General features: G+C 32.7%; 1 protein-coding gene across 5 annotated transcripts in view; it reads right to left on the minus strand.

Annotated features, from left to right (window-relative positions):
* The window catches only part of LOC143232377 (gamma-butyrobetaine dioxygenase-like), a 36,443-nt gene that overhangs the window by 3,864 nt on the left and 15,879 nt on the right, over nucleotides 1-16,700 (minus strand). Inside the window, exons 3-10 of one of the 5 annotated variants that reach the window (XR_013017511.1) lie at nucleotides 12,428-12,567; nucleotides 11,878-12,065; nucleotides 10,721-10,920; nucleotides 9,162-9,344; nucleotides 8,727-8,908; nucleotides 6,317-6,453; nucleotides 5,161-5,300; nucleotides 348-482 (exon numbers count right to left, since the gene is read on the minus strand). Coding sequence is in view for 3 of the 5 variants with exons in the window: in XM_076467719.1 (XP_076323834.1) it covers nucleotides 351-482; nucleotides 6,317-6,453; nucleotides 8,727-8,908; nucleotides 9,162-9,344; nucleotides 10,721-10,920; nucleotides 11,878-12,065; nucleotides 12,428-12,567 (1,162 nt within the window). In the remaining 2 variants the exon portion in view is untranslated. Of the gene's footprint in view, nucleotides 1-347; nucleotides 483-996; nucleotides 1,093-5,160; nucleotides 5,301-6,300; nucleotides 6,454-8,726; nucleotides 8,909-9,161; nucleotides 9,345-10,720; nucleotides 10,921-11,877; nucleotides 12,066-12,427; nucleotides 12,568-16,700 lie in introns of those variants that run through there. The other 4 variants (XM_076467720.1, XR_013017512.1, XM_076467719.1 and 1 more) reach the window with 4 other exon arrangements.

The raw sequence follows: 16,700 nt of genomic DNA on the forward strand, positions 1-16,700 counted from the left end.
AAACAAAAAGATGAGTAGATTATATAAGTAGATGAGTGTGCTTGTGTGCATAAGTATGCAGTTACCCATCACCCTGTCATAGAAACAAATATAAAATATATTTGAAACTTAGTTAACTAAAATGTGAAGAGCAGTTAACTAAATCTTTCATATTTACAACTAAATACACAAAAGGTATTTTGCGTGTATGTGTTTTGAATATATAAAGTATTATACGTTTTATCTTTGCTTACTCAATTTTTAAATGCACGCGAGGTCAGGTGCATATTCAATTAGACATTAGGACAACATGAAATTTCTTCTTATCTGTATGTTATATCCATCTTACGTAAAATTCCAACCTAGCTTACCTGTCCACACGAGTGGCATCAAAAGCAGTTCTTCCATGTAACACTCTGTAGTTATTTAAGGCAACATAGTCTCCTTCCGTTAAGTAAAATCTTATCTGGGATTCTGGTTCTGCCATCTTCTTACAGAACAACCTGTTCGTAACAATATCATGAACAAAATTACAAAGAGAGTAACTTACTCTGGCTTTCTTCTTATTACGCTAATATTGTAGGATATCAGCTTGATACTAATGTAGTTTCATTTTCATACCTAAAGAGTATTTTACATAATCATTATATTATGTCTAGACGTTTGGAATATGAGAATAAAGAAAACAGGCTCAAGTGATTCATATGATTTTTTCTATATTTTTACCATATTATCAATTCATAAAAGGCTTAGAACATATCAAAATTCAATCCTAAAAACTCATCTCCACCAACTTAATATTAATGATTTGCAAACTAAATTCTACTGAATATGCGCTTTCTTGGTTGCACTTGAGATATGTTATTTTTGTATTGATTGTTAGTTGCTATATGATATTTTTATAATGTGTAGTTTAATTTTCATGACATAGTTGTAGATGGTCAGATTGTGACAACTGTTGAAATAATCAGTAAATTAAGATAAAAACCTAATGCCTGATGCACTTAAATAACCTACCCAATCATCTTCGTTTTCGGGCTTTCACCAGTTTTTGAATGGTACAGTTTTTCCTGGTGATAAACATGTTACCTTTTAATTAAAACTCTTGAAACTCTGAAAACAGATGAATTTTAATAGTAATTAAAATAAATGATACTTCTTGGTAATAACTACAAAAGGTTGCATAACATGTGCCCTTCTATAACAAGAATAAATATATTTATTAACGTATTTTTACTTTTTCATGTAGATGTATTGCTTTTAACTAATTTCTAATACACAGGATATAGATAGTCGTTAAATCGTTTATATCACTGCCTCATGCCAAGATTGCGTGCAACAACAGTAATACAGAAGAACTTCCTTGTTAATGTGTCAAACCCAATAAAAAGTTGTTGCACAGTGTGGAACCATAAAGGGCAAAGGAACACGAGTTATTTCATACAATGAACTAAATTTAATATGTTTCATAACTGCCATTAAGCAGAGTACGTGGTATCTTGTTACAAGCCAGTATAATAAAAGTAAACCACGAGCCTTCAAGGGTAGCAAAGCTCACTGACAACAACACTACAAAATTATGTCTAAAACCATTACGAGGTGCAACGACAACATTACATATCCTATCATTACAGTAGTAACAATGATACGTGATCTAGTGCACAGAATGATCTTATATAAAACTCAGTCTGAGGATGTTATATTAATCAGGATGCACGCCCCTCTCTTGATTTCATGACATTTTAGCGGAGAGACTGACATTAGGTGCTTGTACGCTGTATTCAGTGATAACACGAAATAAGGTAACATATTAGTGTTTAAAAAGATGGTAAACATGTGTAAGACATAGGAAGCTAAGTTTACCACTTGATTCAAAATTGATAACCTAAAAGGAATGGAGTTCACTACTTTCTGAGCTATAAAGTAGTATTTGGCATAGCCACTCGATTATTTTACACTTATAGTTAGTTCATTGAATATTTTACAAACTGAAGTGTATTTCAATCATTAATTTGTGAGGTATCAAGTAATTTTTATTTCAGAACTTTGGTTGACGTTTAGTCAGTCATATTCAAGTAAGTATTCTGAAATTACATGCACGTAATTACTTACATACACGTCGAGCATATAGTACAAAGTTGCAAACTTGTACCGACCCTTTTACTGCAAACGTTGTTCTTAAGCCTCAAGCTATGCTATTTTCTATGGACTTCTTGGAATTTAACCTAGTCGAAAAATAATGTAGAACCTGTACAGATTTATTTAATGCACCAACGCTTTACCTAAGTATAAAGGCGGAATATTCCCATGATTTTATAAAATGTTTTGATTTCTTATCTAGCTTTTGTTTTTGTCTTCGAGCACAGGAACTAGACAGTGTTCATATAGACTAAAAGCTGGTCAGTTCCATTACACAAAAAGATGTGAATGAAAAATATTTCATATTACATGCGTTTGCTTAGTTTTCCTTTGATGTTTCTTCCTATTCTGTTCATAAAAGATGGAAAATAATTCACTTTATAGAGTTTATTTTCCCATAATTTTAAACCGGAGTAGCAGAAGTCACAGGTGTCGAGTAGTGTGCCTGGTAGCGTGCCAGTTGGCATTTCTACTTGTACGGTAGTTTTCAGAGATAGGAGATAGAAATATTCTTGAAGATTTGGCATTACTTCTCATACGTTGGACATCATCATGACTTAACACCATTAAAGGCCACCGCTATTAGCGGTTTGAACCCATTTGTTATCTGTGTCTGTCACCAGAAGATAATGAAAAACGGATCTTGATTATTTCATTGCTTAACTACTATATTCTGTTGGTATTCTCAAGTAGTTCAGTACAGACATTCTGGTTATGTGGTGAGATATGCATATGAGAAAGGTAAATTCCGACTCAGTCTAACCTTACCCTTGTATTCCGAAACAGTCATCACCACGTGCCTGTCTTTTAGTGTGATTTATTTATCCGTCTGTTTGCCTAATTTTTCCATTTTTTCCTTAAAACATGGAAATAATCCACATGACAGTAAAGTTTTCCCAAAAGTTTGAACAGAAAAGGCAGAAACAAGTACATCCTGATTCGTGTGTCTGGTAGAATGCGAGTGAGCCTGTGAGAATCAGGATGAACCTTGGAGAATATGCTATAAATTCTTCAATCAAATATGTATAATTATTTTATAAAAAAACAACAACTAATTTCTGACATATTAGTTCGCATAATCAAAGGAGCATTAACATCTACCCTTCCCACAGTTTTAGAATTTATAGAACAGACGGTAAATGGGGCATATATTTATCCTCTTTCGATCTTGTGGCCCAATAGACATATAACGTTTAACATGCAGAGGATTAACAAAATTATCAGAGAATCATTGTTCTTACCAAGATAATTTGGTAATTTGTTTTCCTTAATTCTTGACCATTATAACACCATTTGAAAGAACCACTTTTAATTTTCTGCCTAGAAGATTATAACAGAAGCATATTACATTACAACAGATTTTCAGACCAGATAATAACCTGTATCTCTACCACTCCTGACTCAATCTCTGTTATACATATTCGTTTTAACCATACTTAGCAGGAGGAACTATTTCATCTTTTGTTTTATTTAGCTATTTCAATCAAATCAAATGTCCAAAAGAATTCTGCTATCTCCTATAATTATATACAGTTTAATTTGACTAGCTGTACTATAAAACCTTAGAGAGAGCATGATTTTTGCGAGCAGAGATTTATCATGGATTACGTTCATTAGAGACTCGAAATGTCTAACAAGGAAGCTTTACTTAAAAGGGAGTTTCTGGATGTTATATTTTTAACGTAGGAAAAGTGAAACACATTATAAGTAAATGTGGTATTTTAAAATACCTTATTGTTTAAACATTTTATGACTATTTACTAACTTTCATCAGAAGCCTTTTAGTAAATACATCTTTTTTCACCTGTACTGAACATTTGCTTTCATGTTCCTTCACACAGACCCTAAGCAAGTTTTTGTATTTTAGTTGTTACGCTATTTTTACATAATAACTATTTCCATCATGAAACAGTTTCCTCCACCAAATAATAATGCTGATATGTTGATGCCTTTCGGACTAGGCCTGGCATGGCCAAGCGCGTAAGGCGTGAGACTCGTAATCCGAGGGTCGCGGGTTTGCGCCCGCGTCGCGCTAAACATGCTCGCCCTCTTAGCCGTGGGGGCGTATGATGTGACGGTCAATCCCACTATTCGTTGGTAAAAGAGTAGCCCAAGAGTTGGCGGTGGGTGGTGATGACTAGCTGCCTTCCCTCTAGTCTTACACTGCTAAATTAGGGACGGCTAGCACAGATTGCCCTCGAGTAGCTTTGTGCGAAATTCCAAAATAAACAAACCTTTCGGACTTTCTATTCTTCATTGAAAAAGAGGTTTGTTGAGATAAGTTATCCCAAACTGTGAGGGAATTACTTTAAAATGGTTTCAATTTTCACCATCCAAATTATAAGTAATGATTTTTTGCATCCAATCCAAAACTCCATCTATAACGTGAAATTATTTATCGGATTCAAAAAATGAAATTAACAGGATTAATGTTTGCTGATATGCTTACTTTAATTCCTTATATAAGCCGATCTAGGGTTAACTTAATACCAAATGGATTCTCTCTTCCGTGTCCTTTATGATTGATAGGTGTTCTTTGCCGTGGATCTATCGTGCTCTAATCCATATAAACTGGACTACATTTCTATTTTCACCACGTGTTATCCAGTAAAGTTGCATAAACTTTCGTCTAGATACTAAAGCACTTCACACTTATCCGCTACAAAGTTTCTACTTATATTCTACACTGATTTATGTTTTCACTGTTAGGCTACATACAATCTTATTTGCAGCATATTGAAACCAACCAGTACTGCAGTCACAGTATAATTTATATAGATGTGTTAACATAATAAAAATCTCAGATTCACTCCCTGTATGACCAAATTCTCTTTTATGTCATTTCCATAAAATTCGTTTTAAGAATATTAAGAATACTTAGGAAGATACTTGAAGGATGTTGACAAAAGCCTTGAGATGAACAACGGACTAAAACGTTTTTCAGGTAAAGTCGTTTAGTAGGATGCATATTATCTTAGAATAAGTTGTTTAATAACATTGTGCATGTTTTTCATGTCCTATTAGACCTCAGTTGTATTTTACCAGAAATTAATATCTGTAAGAGTTGAGTGGCACTCATTTCACTGTTGCCCGCTGTCACTTTAACGTTCTACAGCAGGTGTTTTCAGACTTTCTTATCCAAGTAATGAACGTTTTGTACGACCAATCACGGCATTGTCATCCTGAAAGTGTTTTATAAATAGATCATTGGCCTGTATTCCCTGTTTTACAATTTAATTTGATTATCAATATAGTGATTTTATAAACACTAGTTTTTCGTTTATTGCTAGCACAATTTTTAACACAGTTGCTTTATAAACATTTTTATAAAAAAATATATTTTTATATAAACTATACATTCATATTTATTATGAAGTCCTTTTATTTTTACCAGTTAATGGTTTTATTACTTTTCGTATCTTAAGCATTTGTATTTTGTTAATGCTTATAATTCGACATTTCGTTTTCGTTTCCTATTAAAATATTTTAGATTCGTTGTTGAATATATTTGTCTCAGTCTTTAGTGCATATAGGTTTTGTCACCATGCACCAGCCAGCCGTAAATCCTAATTACAACTTTCACAATTCTGTTTATTCGAAACCTAAAGTACAAAATAAGCAGATACTGTAGCAAGATCCAAATTTAGTTGAATTTTATATTTACCAAACCGCATAAAGAAATTATCAAGACTGAAATGCCTAACTAGCAAAAGTCCCAATAAAATATTGTATAAAAAGTTGTTTGAAGGTACAGCAACTGTAACACAAAACTTGATATCACTGACCGATAAATTTGTCATAAGAGGACACAAAGTTGCTATAAACAACGAACCATAAATCTTTTTCCAAAAGTAACGAAACTGAGAGCATAAACAGGAGTTTTACAAAATCTTAAAAAAGACAATACTAGCACTGAAAACTTAAGAATTAAACATTGGTAATATTTGACACTCCTAATAAACAGTTCTAAAGACCTCTGTCAGATATATTAGCTCTATATGGTATATGCATATTTGATTTAGTTTTACTGTATGTAACCCTGAATATTAAAGGTTTATTAAGTTAATTATGAACAAAATCAGCGGTGTCAAATTTACTATTAGCGTGTTTTTTTGTTTCTTTTTTATATACTTAAGCTAATATACTTAGATATCAACTACGTTTTTCTGATATATCACGTACATATTACTGAACTCACTGATATGCTTCGTAAAACGTTGTAACTTTATCTCCGGGAATTTCTGGAGGTGACATTGAACGGTTGTTGACGTGGATTTTCTTGATATTTCTCTCGTGGTCTGTTTCAATCACTTTATCAATACTAGTATACCACCGCTGAAAAATTGGGAAAAAACAACAACTTATGTATCACAAATCACATTCAAGTTAAAAAATGAAAAATTCCATAAATAATAATATAAAAGGAAGCTTTAATACTTAGACTAAACTTCGATCATGTACATCTGTAGGTTTAATATTATTCTGTACTCCGATGGAACAGCTGTGGAGTTGTAATCTTACAACACTAAGATCTGGGGTACGATTTCCACCCTATAAACACAGCTGATACCCCAATGTGTGTTTCTCTAAAAAACACATTATCTTATAATATTGACAAGTAAACTGATGAAATAAGAATTACATTTATCAACTAGGTAACAAAGTAATATATTACTTTACTAGAATCAGACTGTGCCAAATTCTAACAAAATATAAATTATAATTTCAAAATTTTATTTATTGTTCTATGTGCAAGCACTCTTTTTGACTTTAATACACCGTTACAATGAGCGTACTACAATTTTTTTCACTGTAGTAAAGTTGAAACAAAGTAAATATTAATGACATCAAAAACTGTGAGTATGATATTCACATAACGTTAACATTTTAATGTGAATTATTATTATTTCATTAACAGAAAAAAGATAGCTCATTAATAGAACAGGCACTGTTAATTTACTAAAGAATAACATTAATTAATTAAACATTGTTCTCTTTATTAGGGTGATTACTAGGATTTGAAGGATTGAGCCCAAACCAAAACTATTATAACTTACTATGTCAGAGCCATATAAATTTCTTGATAATTCAAAAGGAAAAATTAATTATTTACCTCTAGAATAGTCAATTGTAGTTTCATGATGAACTTTATGTTCATAAGGAGAAAAATTAGGTGAAAAGACACCTTTCAGTAAAAGTAGTCACAAGTATGACCAGTAGCCAGCAAGATGTACTTTTTGTGTTATTATTATTCACGTGACCCCTTGTATAAATACAAAAGCAGCGGGACGCGAATGATGAAAACATGATTTCAATATCCAAGTAAAAGAAGCACAGTTTGAGTTGAATGATTTTTTACAAACAAAAGGTTTATTTACGATGAATAGCTCAGAGTAACACATGCACGTACAGACACCCACTGGTCCATTTTACTCTGAGCAAATGACATATTTTTACCAAAGACTTGAATTACAGTGTATGTTACTGCCAATACTAATACTAATGATATTTTGCACCATTGTTTTAGATGTCTGCTGGAAATATGTAATTGATTTACAGTAAGCGAATGCCTCTTATTTTAACTGTCAGTTACCAAGAGTTAGATAGCAGCCATTTAACTTTATCACAGAAATCCGTTACATCAAATCTCATAGGTAAGACGGTCGCTATCCACAAAAAACATGCATGTTTTCAGTATCTCAAAATGTTTTGTCACTTTTTAAGTTCTAAGTTCCTTTTATCATAAAACAGGATTTTTGTAATGTTCATTTTAATGGGTTAAAAATAAATTGAAAATCGAAGTGGCGATCTTCACTTAAGATTTCCCTATATGTAATGTGAAATGTTCTAGAATTACACCATGAGCTAAGGTTTTCATGACTTGCTTAACTAATATTAAACGACTAATTCAATTATATACACTGCTAAGAATAAATCAAGCATGGAAAGCAAAGGGGGGACTTAAACATAAATGTAATAACAAGAATATTTTTATTTAGCACATAAGTCTTATAATTAAGCAACTTCATTATTGTTTACAACCAAATGGCTGCTGAGGCAGAAAATGAATCAAAATACATTATCAACAAAACTGACAGATAAACAGATAAAATAATTATGCCTGCTCTTCACTTTCAGGTCACATCGATATATTCTAGAGTGGTATTCAAAAATCGTAGATTAGATTTGTTTTGTTGATCATTGTTATTCATATTAAAGGGGTATTAATTCCCCTAATAACATACAGAAATATTCTATTAGGTGTGATCCATATTGCAAGGGAGAAACTATATCAAACTTAACTGTGCTAGTGTAACTTCTGTAAAATATCCAATATGTCGTACAACCTTAATTCTAAACGAGTATTAAAATAATTTTATGATTACTGATATCCGAAATACAGATCACCAGTTCAATACATTTTAAAATATATTCCTACATATTTTTGAATAAATGTATATTTTTTGTTATAAAAGATCAAGAATTGACATCATTTAAATATCATAACTGTAACTTGTAAAATGTCAACAAGAAAATGTTAAGCCTCGAAAAACATATTCCATGTTAAGCTCCTTCCACGTTCTTTTCATTATGAAAAACATGCTTACGTTCACAGCTGTATCAAAGAGAGTGAAAGTGATCGGAATGGTAGAGAGAATGTCAAAATGTTCTGGATGGTTCTTCTTCAGCCAATTGGCAGCGTAGTAACCGTCATTAAAAATAGACATTCCTCCTGCTTCGTGTGTTCCTCCTACTAGCGAGGATTGTATACAGTGAAGTATTTGAATCCCTGAAAGTGCGTGAGGTGTAAGTAACTCATTTGTATTAATAAGTAAATTTACAAACAAAACTTGTAAATTAAGAGACATATTACGTCTCTAGTTTGTCTTTTTTACCATCTTTTTGAATATGAAATCTTGGAGATTTTAATTATCATATTTAAACTCTTAATTTAAGACACTAACTTGCAAACGACAGGAAAAACAACCACTGATGAATAGCTTAGTTGTTCTAAATAAAATTATGATATTGCAAACACTGACCAGGTGTTGTTTCCTTGTACGGAAGGTCTGTATGTTGTTCCAGAGCTAATCCAGTGTAAGCAAGATGAAGACGTGGGTTAGTAGGTATAAATCTGACGTTGTAGGTTTTTCCATACATTGTGGATCTTATAAAACTAAAACGTTCTGTCGTTTGTATTATCCCTTCTTCCGTCGCAGGTGTTCCTAAAAAAATAAAAAAAGAGAGTTACGTCATTCTTTTAAACTTTACAGATGCGATTTAGTAACATTTATTTTGGTGAACATTTTTAAGCATCGGTTGTAATCACCAACAATGTTTGTCTCACAAAGGCTGATTGGTCATTTGAATGTTTACAATATACTTAGTCAATTATTGTGAATTAATAGCATATCTCCATGTCAAATGATTAATTTAAACATTGTAAATAACCAAGCTTAGAAGTTTTGAAAAAAATGTTCTTCAAACATATACAAATATATTGAATAAATTTCACCATCTTTTAAACATACATGGTTTAAGCATTATGATATTTGCAGTTTTAAATGTTTGTTTTATTTAAAAGTACGTATGCCATCTTGACATACAAATACGGAGTGCTAGTTTTTCTTGTTTGTTTTCCACATACGAGGGCTGTTCAAAAAATACGCGGACTGTTTGAATTGCGCGGCTCCAGTTGGTTCCAGGGGAATCCGCTTGGTGTTGCTATGTTCACACAGATCAGCTGATTACGACGCCATTTCCCGATTGCAGATATCTTCATTTGTGTATTAGCTACGCGGTTTTAAGTGAAGTGCAATTTTTCGTTTGGCGGATTTCAGAATGAATGACCTGAATGAGCAACGACTTGCTGTGAAATTTTGTGTTAAACTTGGAAAATCTGCGACTGAAACTTTTGCTATGGTTAACACGGCTTACGGTGATGTTGCTATGAATCGTACGGCATGTTTCAAGTAGCATGAAAGTTTTAAGGATGGTCGACAGTCCATTGAAGATGATGAGCGTCCTGGACGTCCTTCCACGTCAACTGACGACCCACACGTCGACAAACTCAACACACTGGTGCGAGCAAATCGACGTCTGACTGTCAGGGAGCTTGCTGAAGAGTGTGGGATATCAGTTGGATCTTGTTACGAGATTTTGACCGAAAAATTGAAGATGCACCGCGTTGCTGCGAAATTCGGCCCTCAGAACTCGTGAGTTTTTGGCCAAACACTCGATCACTGTTCTTCCCTCCCCCCCTACTCACCTGACCTTGCTCCTTGCGATTTTCTCTTGTTCCCAAAACTCAAAAGACCCTTGAAAGGAAGAAGATTTGAGACGATTCCCGAGATTAAGGCAAATGCGACGAAGGAGCTGGAGGACATTACAAAAGAAGCGTACCAGGACTGTTTCAACAAGTGGAAACACCGTTGGGATAAGTGTGTGCGTTGAGGAGGAGAGTACTTTGAAGGAATCCAAGACCTGTAACTTCTAAATAAAGTACATTTTGTTTTATGACGTCAGTCCGCGTATTTTTTGAACAGACCTCGTACATGTTAATGTTTTCTTAACCTAATGTGTACACGTTATTTGAACATACCTCTAACCAAAGCTATGCCGTATTTAATCATTCCTTCCAGAAAAGTCTTCAAACCTTCGCGAGTTTCCATAAAATCTTCAAATTGGATGGTAGGTGGTTTTCCAGTAGGAAATGTGTTAGCATTCCAATATTCTACTGGAGGATGAATGAAGCGTTTAATGTTGGTCGAATTGCGGAAACATGTGGAATAGTTATATAACCTGCAAAATATATTTAACATCAGCTTATAATTCTGTGAGAAAAAGCAGCTATTGTATGTAACTTTTAAAAATAAACATGTTTTCGGAGCAAGAAGCTCAACTTTTATTAATATATTCGTTCGATTTATTTAATTGCAAACTAAGTTTGTTTGTTTGTACTTAAGCACAAAGCTACACAATGAGCTATCTGTACTTTGCCCATCATGGGTTTTTTGAAATCCGACTTTTAGCGTTGTTAGTCCACAGACATACTGTTGTGCCACTAGGGGGCTACGATTTTTTTAATTATGTATGAAATATTTTTAAAACCTTTCAGCTTTCACAACACCACTTAGCGATTACTTTGAATTTCCACTTAGAATCACAGACTTAAGATATCCATATCTATTTGGTTTTGTGACATAAGTAATAAATTCATAACGTTTAAAAATCACTAAAGATTGCATTTTAGCTAACAAGACATAACACTTAGAAGTCATAAAGAGCACTATAAGAGTTATTTATCTAATAGTAGCTAAATTAGTATTTATTATAATTCTTACTGAAGTGTTGAGTGTTTCTACAGCAAATCGTATTTGGTTTACCGTTTTAATCTTTTATTTTAAGTTATAGTTAACAATACATTGTAATAATAATCGATTTGTAGTTTGTATATCTAGAATAAACATGCATATTTTTAGGTTTAAAATACAGTATTTTTTTCTCACCTAAATTTATGGTAGTAATGCAGATATTCCTTAGAAATAAATTATTTGCATTTATGTTGTACCTTGCAATATAAACCAAGACTTAATAGATATTACGAAATGTGTACGAGATTTAGCCAACGACATTCTCATAATTAAAATGCATCAAAAACCTGGTGTTTATTAAATTTGCGAGTACAATAACTGAGTATACCAACCAGCCTGTAAAGTACGAAATTACTCATTGATTTCTTTAATTGTATGTTCGTACCATTTGGCATCATAAGCACTTTTGTGAGCTGCACTTTCATCAGAAGATATCCATTCTACCTCCACTTCTCCCGTTTTGTTTACCCTAACATTTTTTGCTTGGATTCTAAGATCCAAGTTCATAGTTTCAACAGTCTTCTGAAGCGTGTTAGGGTGAATGCATTCCGGACAACGACAGTTGTCTCGTAGCTGTGAAAGAAAAATTAATTTAAAATAAATCATGAGTTTATAAAGATGCACTGTAGTATCACTAGCATATTTGAATCTCAATATTCAGAAAAAATCCGAACATAGTAAAGTGACTTGACTTTTTCAAAACAAAAAGAGACAAACTCTAATACAACTACGATTTATGGATAAAATTTGACTTATAGTTTAATATTTTTTTTAAAGTAAGACAATTAGAACTATCGTACATTTAATTACATATGTATTTTTACATTACACGCTCAAATGTAGAATATTTTTATATGTAATAAGTTGATATCAACATGTATGCAACACTTCACTATATTACGTAAAGTCCTTACGTTTTCATTAAAAATATTTACCCATATATTTTTAAAACACCAAGACACATTGTCATTGAATTCCACATAGACGGCATCAGGCTGTTTCACTTTAGCTGCAGACACTACCACCGGTTGATCTTGTATTTCCTTTGCTATGGTGGTTGCTGCCCAGCTGTAAGCTAAAGTTAAATTAATATATTACACTGTAGCTAATTAATGTATAAATGTAAACAATAAATTTATTGGATTAAGTAAGCTTCTTATCAAATTATAGAGAAGGATAGTACATTTAAGTTAGATTTACTGGAATATTCAACTCTGTATTGTATTGGTGAAAGATGACTGGGTATAATACCTGATCTACATTATAAAGTCGACAAGCAGTCAGGTGTATTTAAACACACTGATCTTGCTCCGTTTTCTTATTGCTTTCAGTTGCTTTCAAAATCGTTTTTGTTTTTTTAAATCTGCAGTTTAAAAGTTGATTTGTTGATGAAACAGGTCATCTTTAAAGCATTTAGGATTATATTTCCCATTTATCTTCCTTCAACTTTATATCTTTCGAAGCTGCTCCGTAACTAGTTTAAAAAAATCCCCCTTTTATTAGTAAGCGATTGGAAGACATTTACGATTAACCATATTTTAAGAAAGTGTTTATCAATACAGTTTGTTTCCTTGTCTCAAAACTCTAAGCTTAAGCTCTTATAATGCCAAAATTAATGGTTTAATCCATGAAGGAAACAGTACTGATAGTCTACTGTCCAGCTGTATTTATCAAATGTTTTCCTAAAATAAAAGCATATTTTTTTTCACGTCATAGTGGCTTAGAGAATGGTTTCGAGTTTGTTTGTTTTCGTAGTACAAATATTTAGCTCAGAGCTCCATCATCTCTCGACCGATTTTAGATATAATTACAGTTTTGGACTCACTAATTCTACCTGACGGAATCTCAATTTGAAAACTGACTGGCTGGTAAAGCAATAAAACCGAATCAAATATTCGCACTTCCTACGCTAAATATCACTGGCGCACATAAATGTAGCTAATAAAAAGATTATTAATTTACTCTAATTCTGCCTAAAATAGTTACAAGTACCGCTGCTATTGAAGATTCCTCTTGTTTCATTATGAAGTACTATTAGTACATTTTAACAAAAATGTATCACATCATGTCCTGTATGCAACACCAAACATTTCAGTAACCATTGTAAATGTATCATGGACACTCAACAACCTCAAGTTATTAACACTGAATTTTTTTATGCTCATGTTACTGCAAGATGGATTTTAAAATCATCCTTCTTGGAACGTAGAGACTTACACTTAAATAATCTAATTTTATATCATTATCGTACTCATCTTCATTTAGCGTTTCATATTTTCATAAACTGTTTGACGTCTGTATGCTATAAATAGATTTATTGTGAGCAATGGGCTTCCACGTATCTGAGCATTATGATATAAGTTATATGTGGAGTTTGCAAAAACCGCAAATTTTAAACTCCCATAATGTTTCCTTCGTATATAAAAACGTTTTCTAACGACCAAATTAAAAACTTACTAAAGCCGTTTTACATCACTTAATAAATTCAGACTTATGTTTTACGTTCTGAAGTAAGACCCGATCACGGAAATATGTAATTTTTATTGGAGTGATTATTCTGTATCGCATCATTTTCAGACATCTTTGATCCAATTTTCTGATTGGCCAGGGAGAGGCTGTGCTATAAACACAGATTAGAATTCCCCAACAGACTCGTTTTTGTATTGTAAGAGCTACTACATGTTGTGGCTTCTGATCTTTATTGTCTATAGCCTGCTTATCACATGATTTTAGTTAAGCAGTCTAGCCACTGCAGTTTATTTCCATATTCTTCCGTTAAACACAGTTTAATTTGTTCATTATCTTCACACTGTTTCTTTTTAGTTTTATATGTTTATTTTCACTTAATACAACGCATCAGTTCAACTGTACAGCTGGTATTTTATTCTTCTAATATTTATTAGTAAGCCTTTACGATAAGCTTGGTCTCTTTCATTTCGAAAACAAATACGTAAACCTGGCCTTCCTTGTATGAGGTCTGAAGTAAAACCTATTTCCTCTAAAAGTGCGCTGTTTGTTTTGAATTTCGCGTAAAGCTAGAGGAGGGCTTATCTGCACTTGTCGTTCCTAATTTAGCAGAGAAATACTTGAAGCAATGCAGCTAGTCATCAGTGCCAGTTCTTGGGATACTCTTTTTATCGACAAATAGTAAGATTGACCATTGCATAATAACACCTCCTCGGCTGAAAGGCTGAGTATGTTTGATGGAACGCAGTTTCGAACCAGGGGCCTGAAAGTATAAATATAGTCCAGAAAATAAGTGGATTTGTCAACTGATATATTTTATCTCGAATTAATTGTGTACTTCTGGTTAAATAGTTTCATAATATATAAAGAGACCGAATACGAGTGTTCAATCACAATAATCAACTTTACTATTTTCTTAAACAGTTAAAACAATGAAAAGCAAGATTCAAATCCGTTTCTATTTTAAGGTTGGTTCTAGACTGAATAAACATCATGCTACTTGATTAAACTGGGAAAGTGAAACTACCCAAAACAAATTGGGATGATCCACGTGAAACATCATTTATATTGAAACATAATGGGGATAATAACCTCAAGATATTAACTGACTCTCAATGAAATGCAGCTGTACAGTATCGTTTAAGTTACAGCTCTTTCCCGTAGGTAGATAAAAGGTTCTATCTCGAGTGTAAGGCATACGAGGTAGGTAGGGAAAAACAACTTAACAACCTATTTCAGTGATGTATTATGTGAAAAAGACATACATCTTTACAACTGAAAACGTTTGAAAGATATTTTATGAATACAGAGAGGTATAAAACATATGGCATCTTATATATCACACTTTTACTCTAGGCTTGTCTTCAAACTGATATGAATCTTTACTTTAAAGCCAACTTAATATATGAAAGCACGTTGGTCAAAAAATGAGAATTTTCTCTAGCCCCAGTAAAAACACTCACTCGCAACATAGATGACAAAGAAACTCAATAATTACATCAGCATACCCCATGTATTCATATACACGTTTATTACATCTAATAACAACTCTAAAAAATATTAAATCATATATGTTATGTTCATACAATACGCTTAAACATAGTTGAATCCAGAAGTAGTTGTACAAAATACGCACTTCACTTAAATAATATGATTTCTTTTACATACAGAAAACTTCCACTATAAAGCAATTTACCAACACACAACCAAATGCACAGAGTGACCCCTTAACACTAAAAAAATAAATGCTAAAAATAAATATTTTAGAACTGATTTAATATACAATAATTTCTACATGTAAATACATCTACCAAAGCAACTACCAAAAAACTACAATAACAACTAGTAATAATAGGTCCTGACTATGAGTAACAAGCAAACCACAAGAAAGGCTCTGTGACCTTTTTTGCCTTACGTCAGCAGCTGGGCATCATCAATATTAAAGGTTTTTGCAGCATTTAACTCAAGAATATCTGACAAGGCCAGTTCAGTGAAATGCTGAGCACTGAAACAGACTTATCACATATAAAGAGTTTTTAACGGGTTTATCACATTAGGTCAATGCGAGTAATATTATTTAGAAAATTTAATGTTCTATAACAAAACTTATTTACCCTGTTGACTGCCAAGTATTTTCATTTGCTACAATATAACTCTAATGCTTCTTCATTTTGTAGGTTTTTCGTGACGCCATTTTGGATCGAAAGTGAAACAATTTGTAAGTAAGTCAAATTCATGTATGGTGCTGACATCTGTCGTTGAAGTTAGATATTATTGAGAACGAATTAACTCGTCCGTGGCACTGTGTTACCGATCGGCTTGGACGAGTTATCTCGTCTACGGCAATGAACAGGTTATCGCTGTAAACAACTAAATCGCACATTGTTTAATTAGCTTTTTTACTGTGAATTACTATAAATTTAATAAACTTACATACATTTAGTATGTGGCAAAGTATGGTTAGATCACAACAAAAATTCCAAAACCTTGATGTATGTGGCCTGTCGGGCATCTGATTAAGTTTAGTTTGTTTTAATCTGCTAGGTGACCTTGTTATAGTGGGTCTTCCCAACAACCAGATTTTAAGGGATAGAAGCTTATGTAGGTATACGTAAGGTGAACAATTCTTAACAGGGGAAAGATATATAAAGTTAGCATTGAATTTAAGGAAACTTAGAGACAGATAGTTTATATTTGTATGATGTAGTAAATGCTTCTATTTGTATTTTATTGGAATATATA

Source organism: Tachypleus tridentatus, chromosome 11 (genome assembly GCF_004210375.1).
Source record: "Tachypleus tridentatus isolate NWPU-2018 chromosome 11, ASM421037v1, whole genome shotgun sequence".
Taxonomy (NCBI): domain Eukaryota; kingdom Metazoa; phylum Arthropoda; class Merostomata; order Xiphosura; family Limulidae; genus Tachypleus; species Tachypleus tridentatus.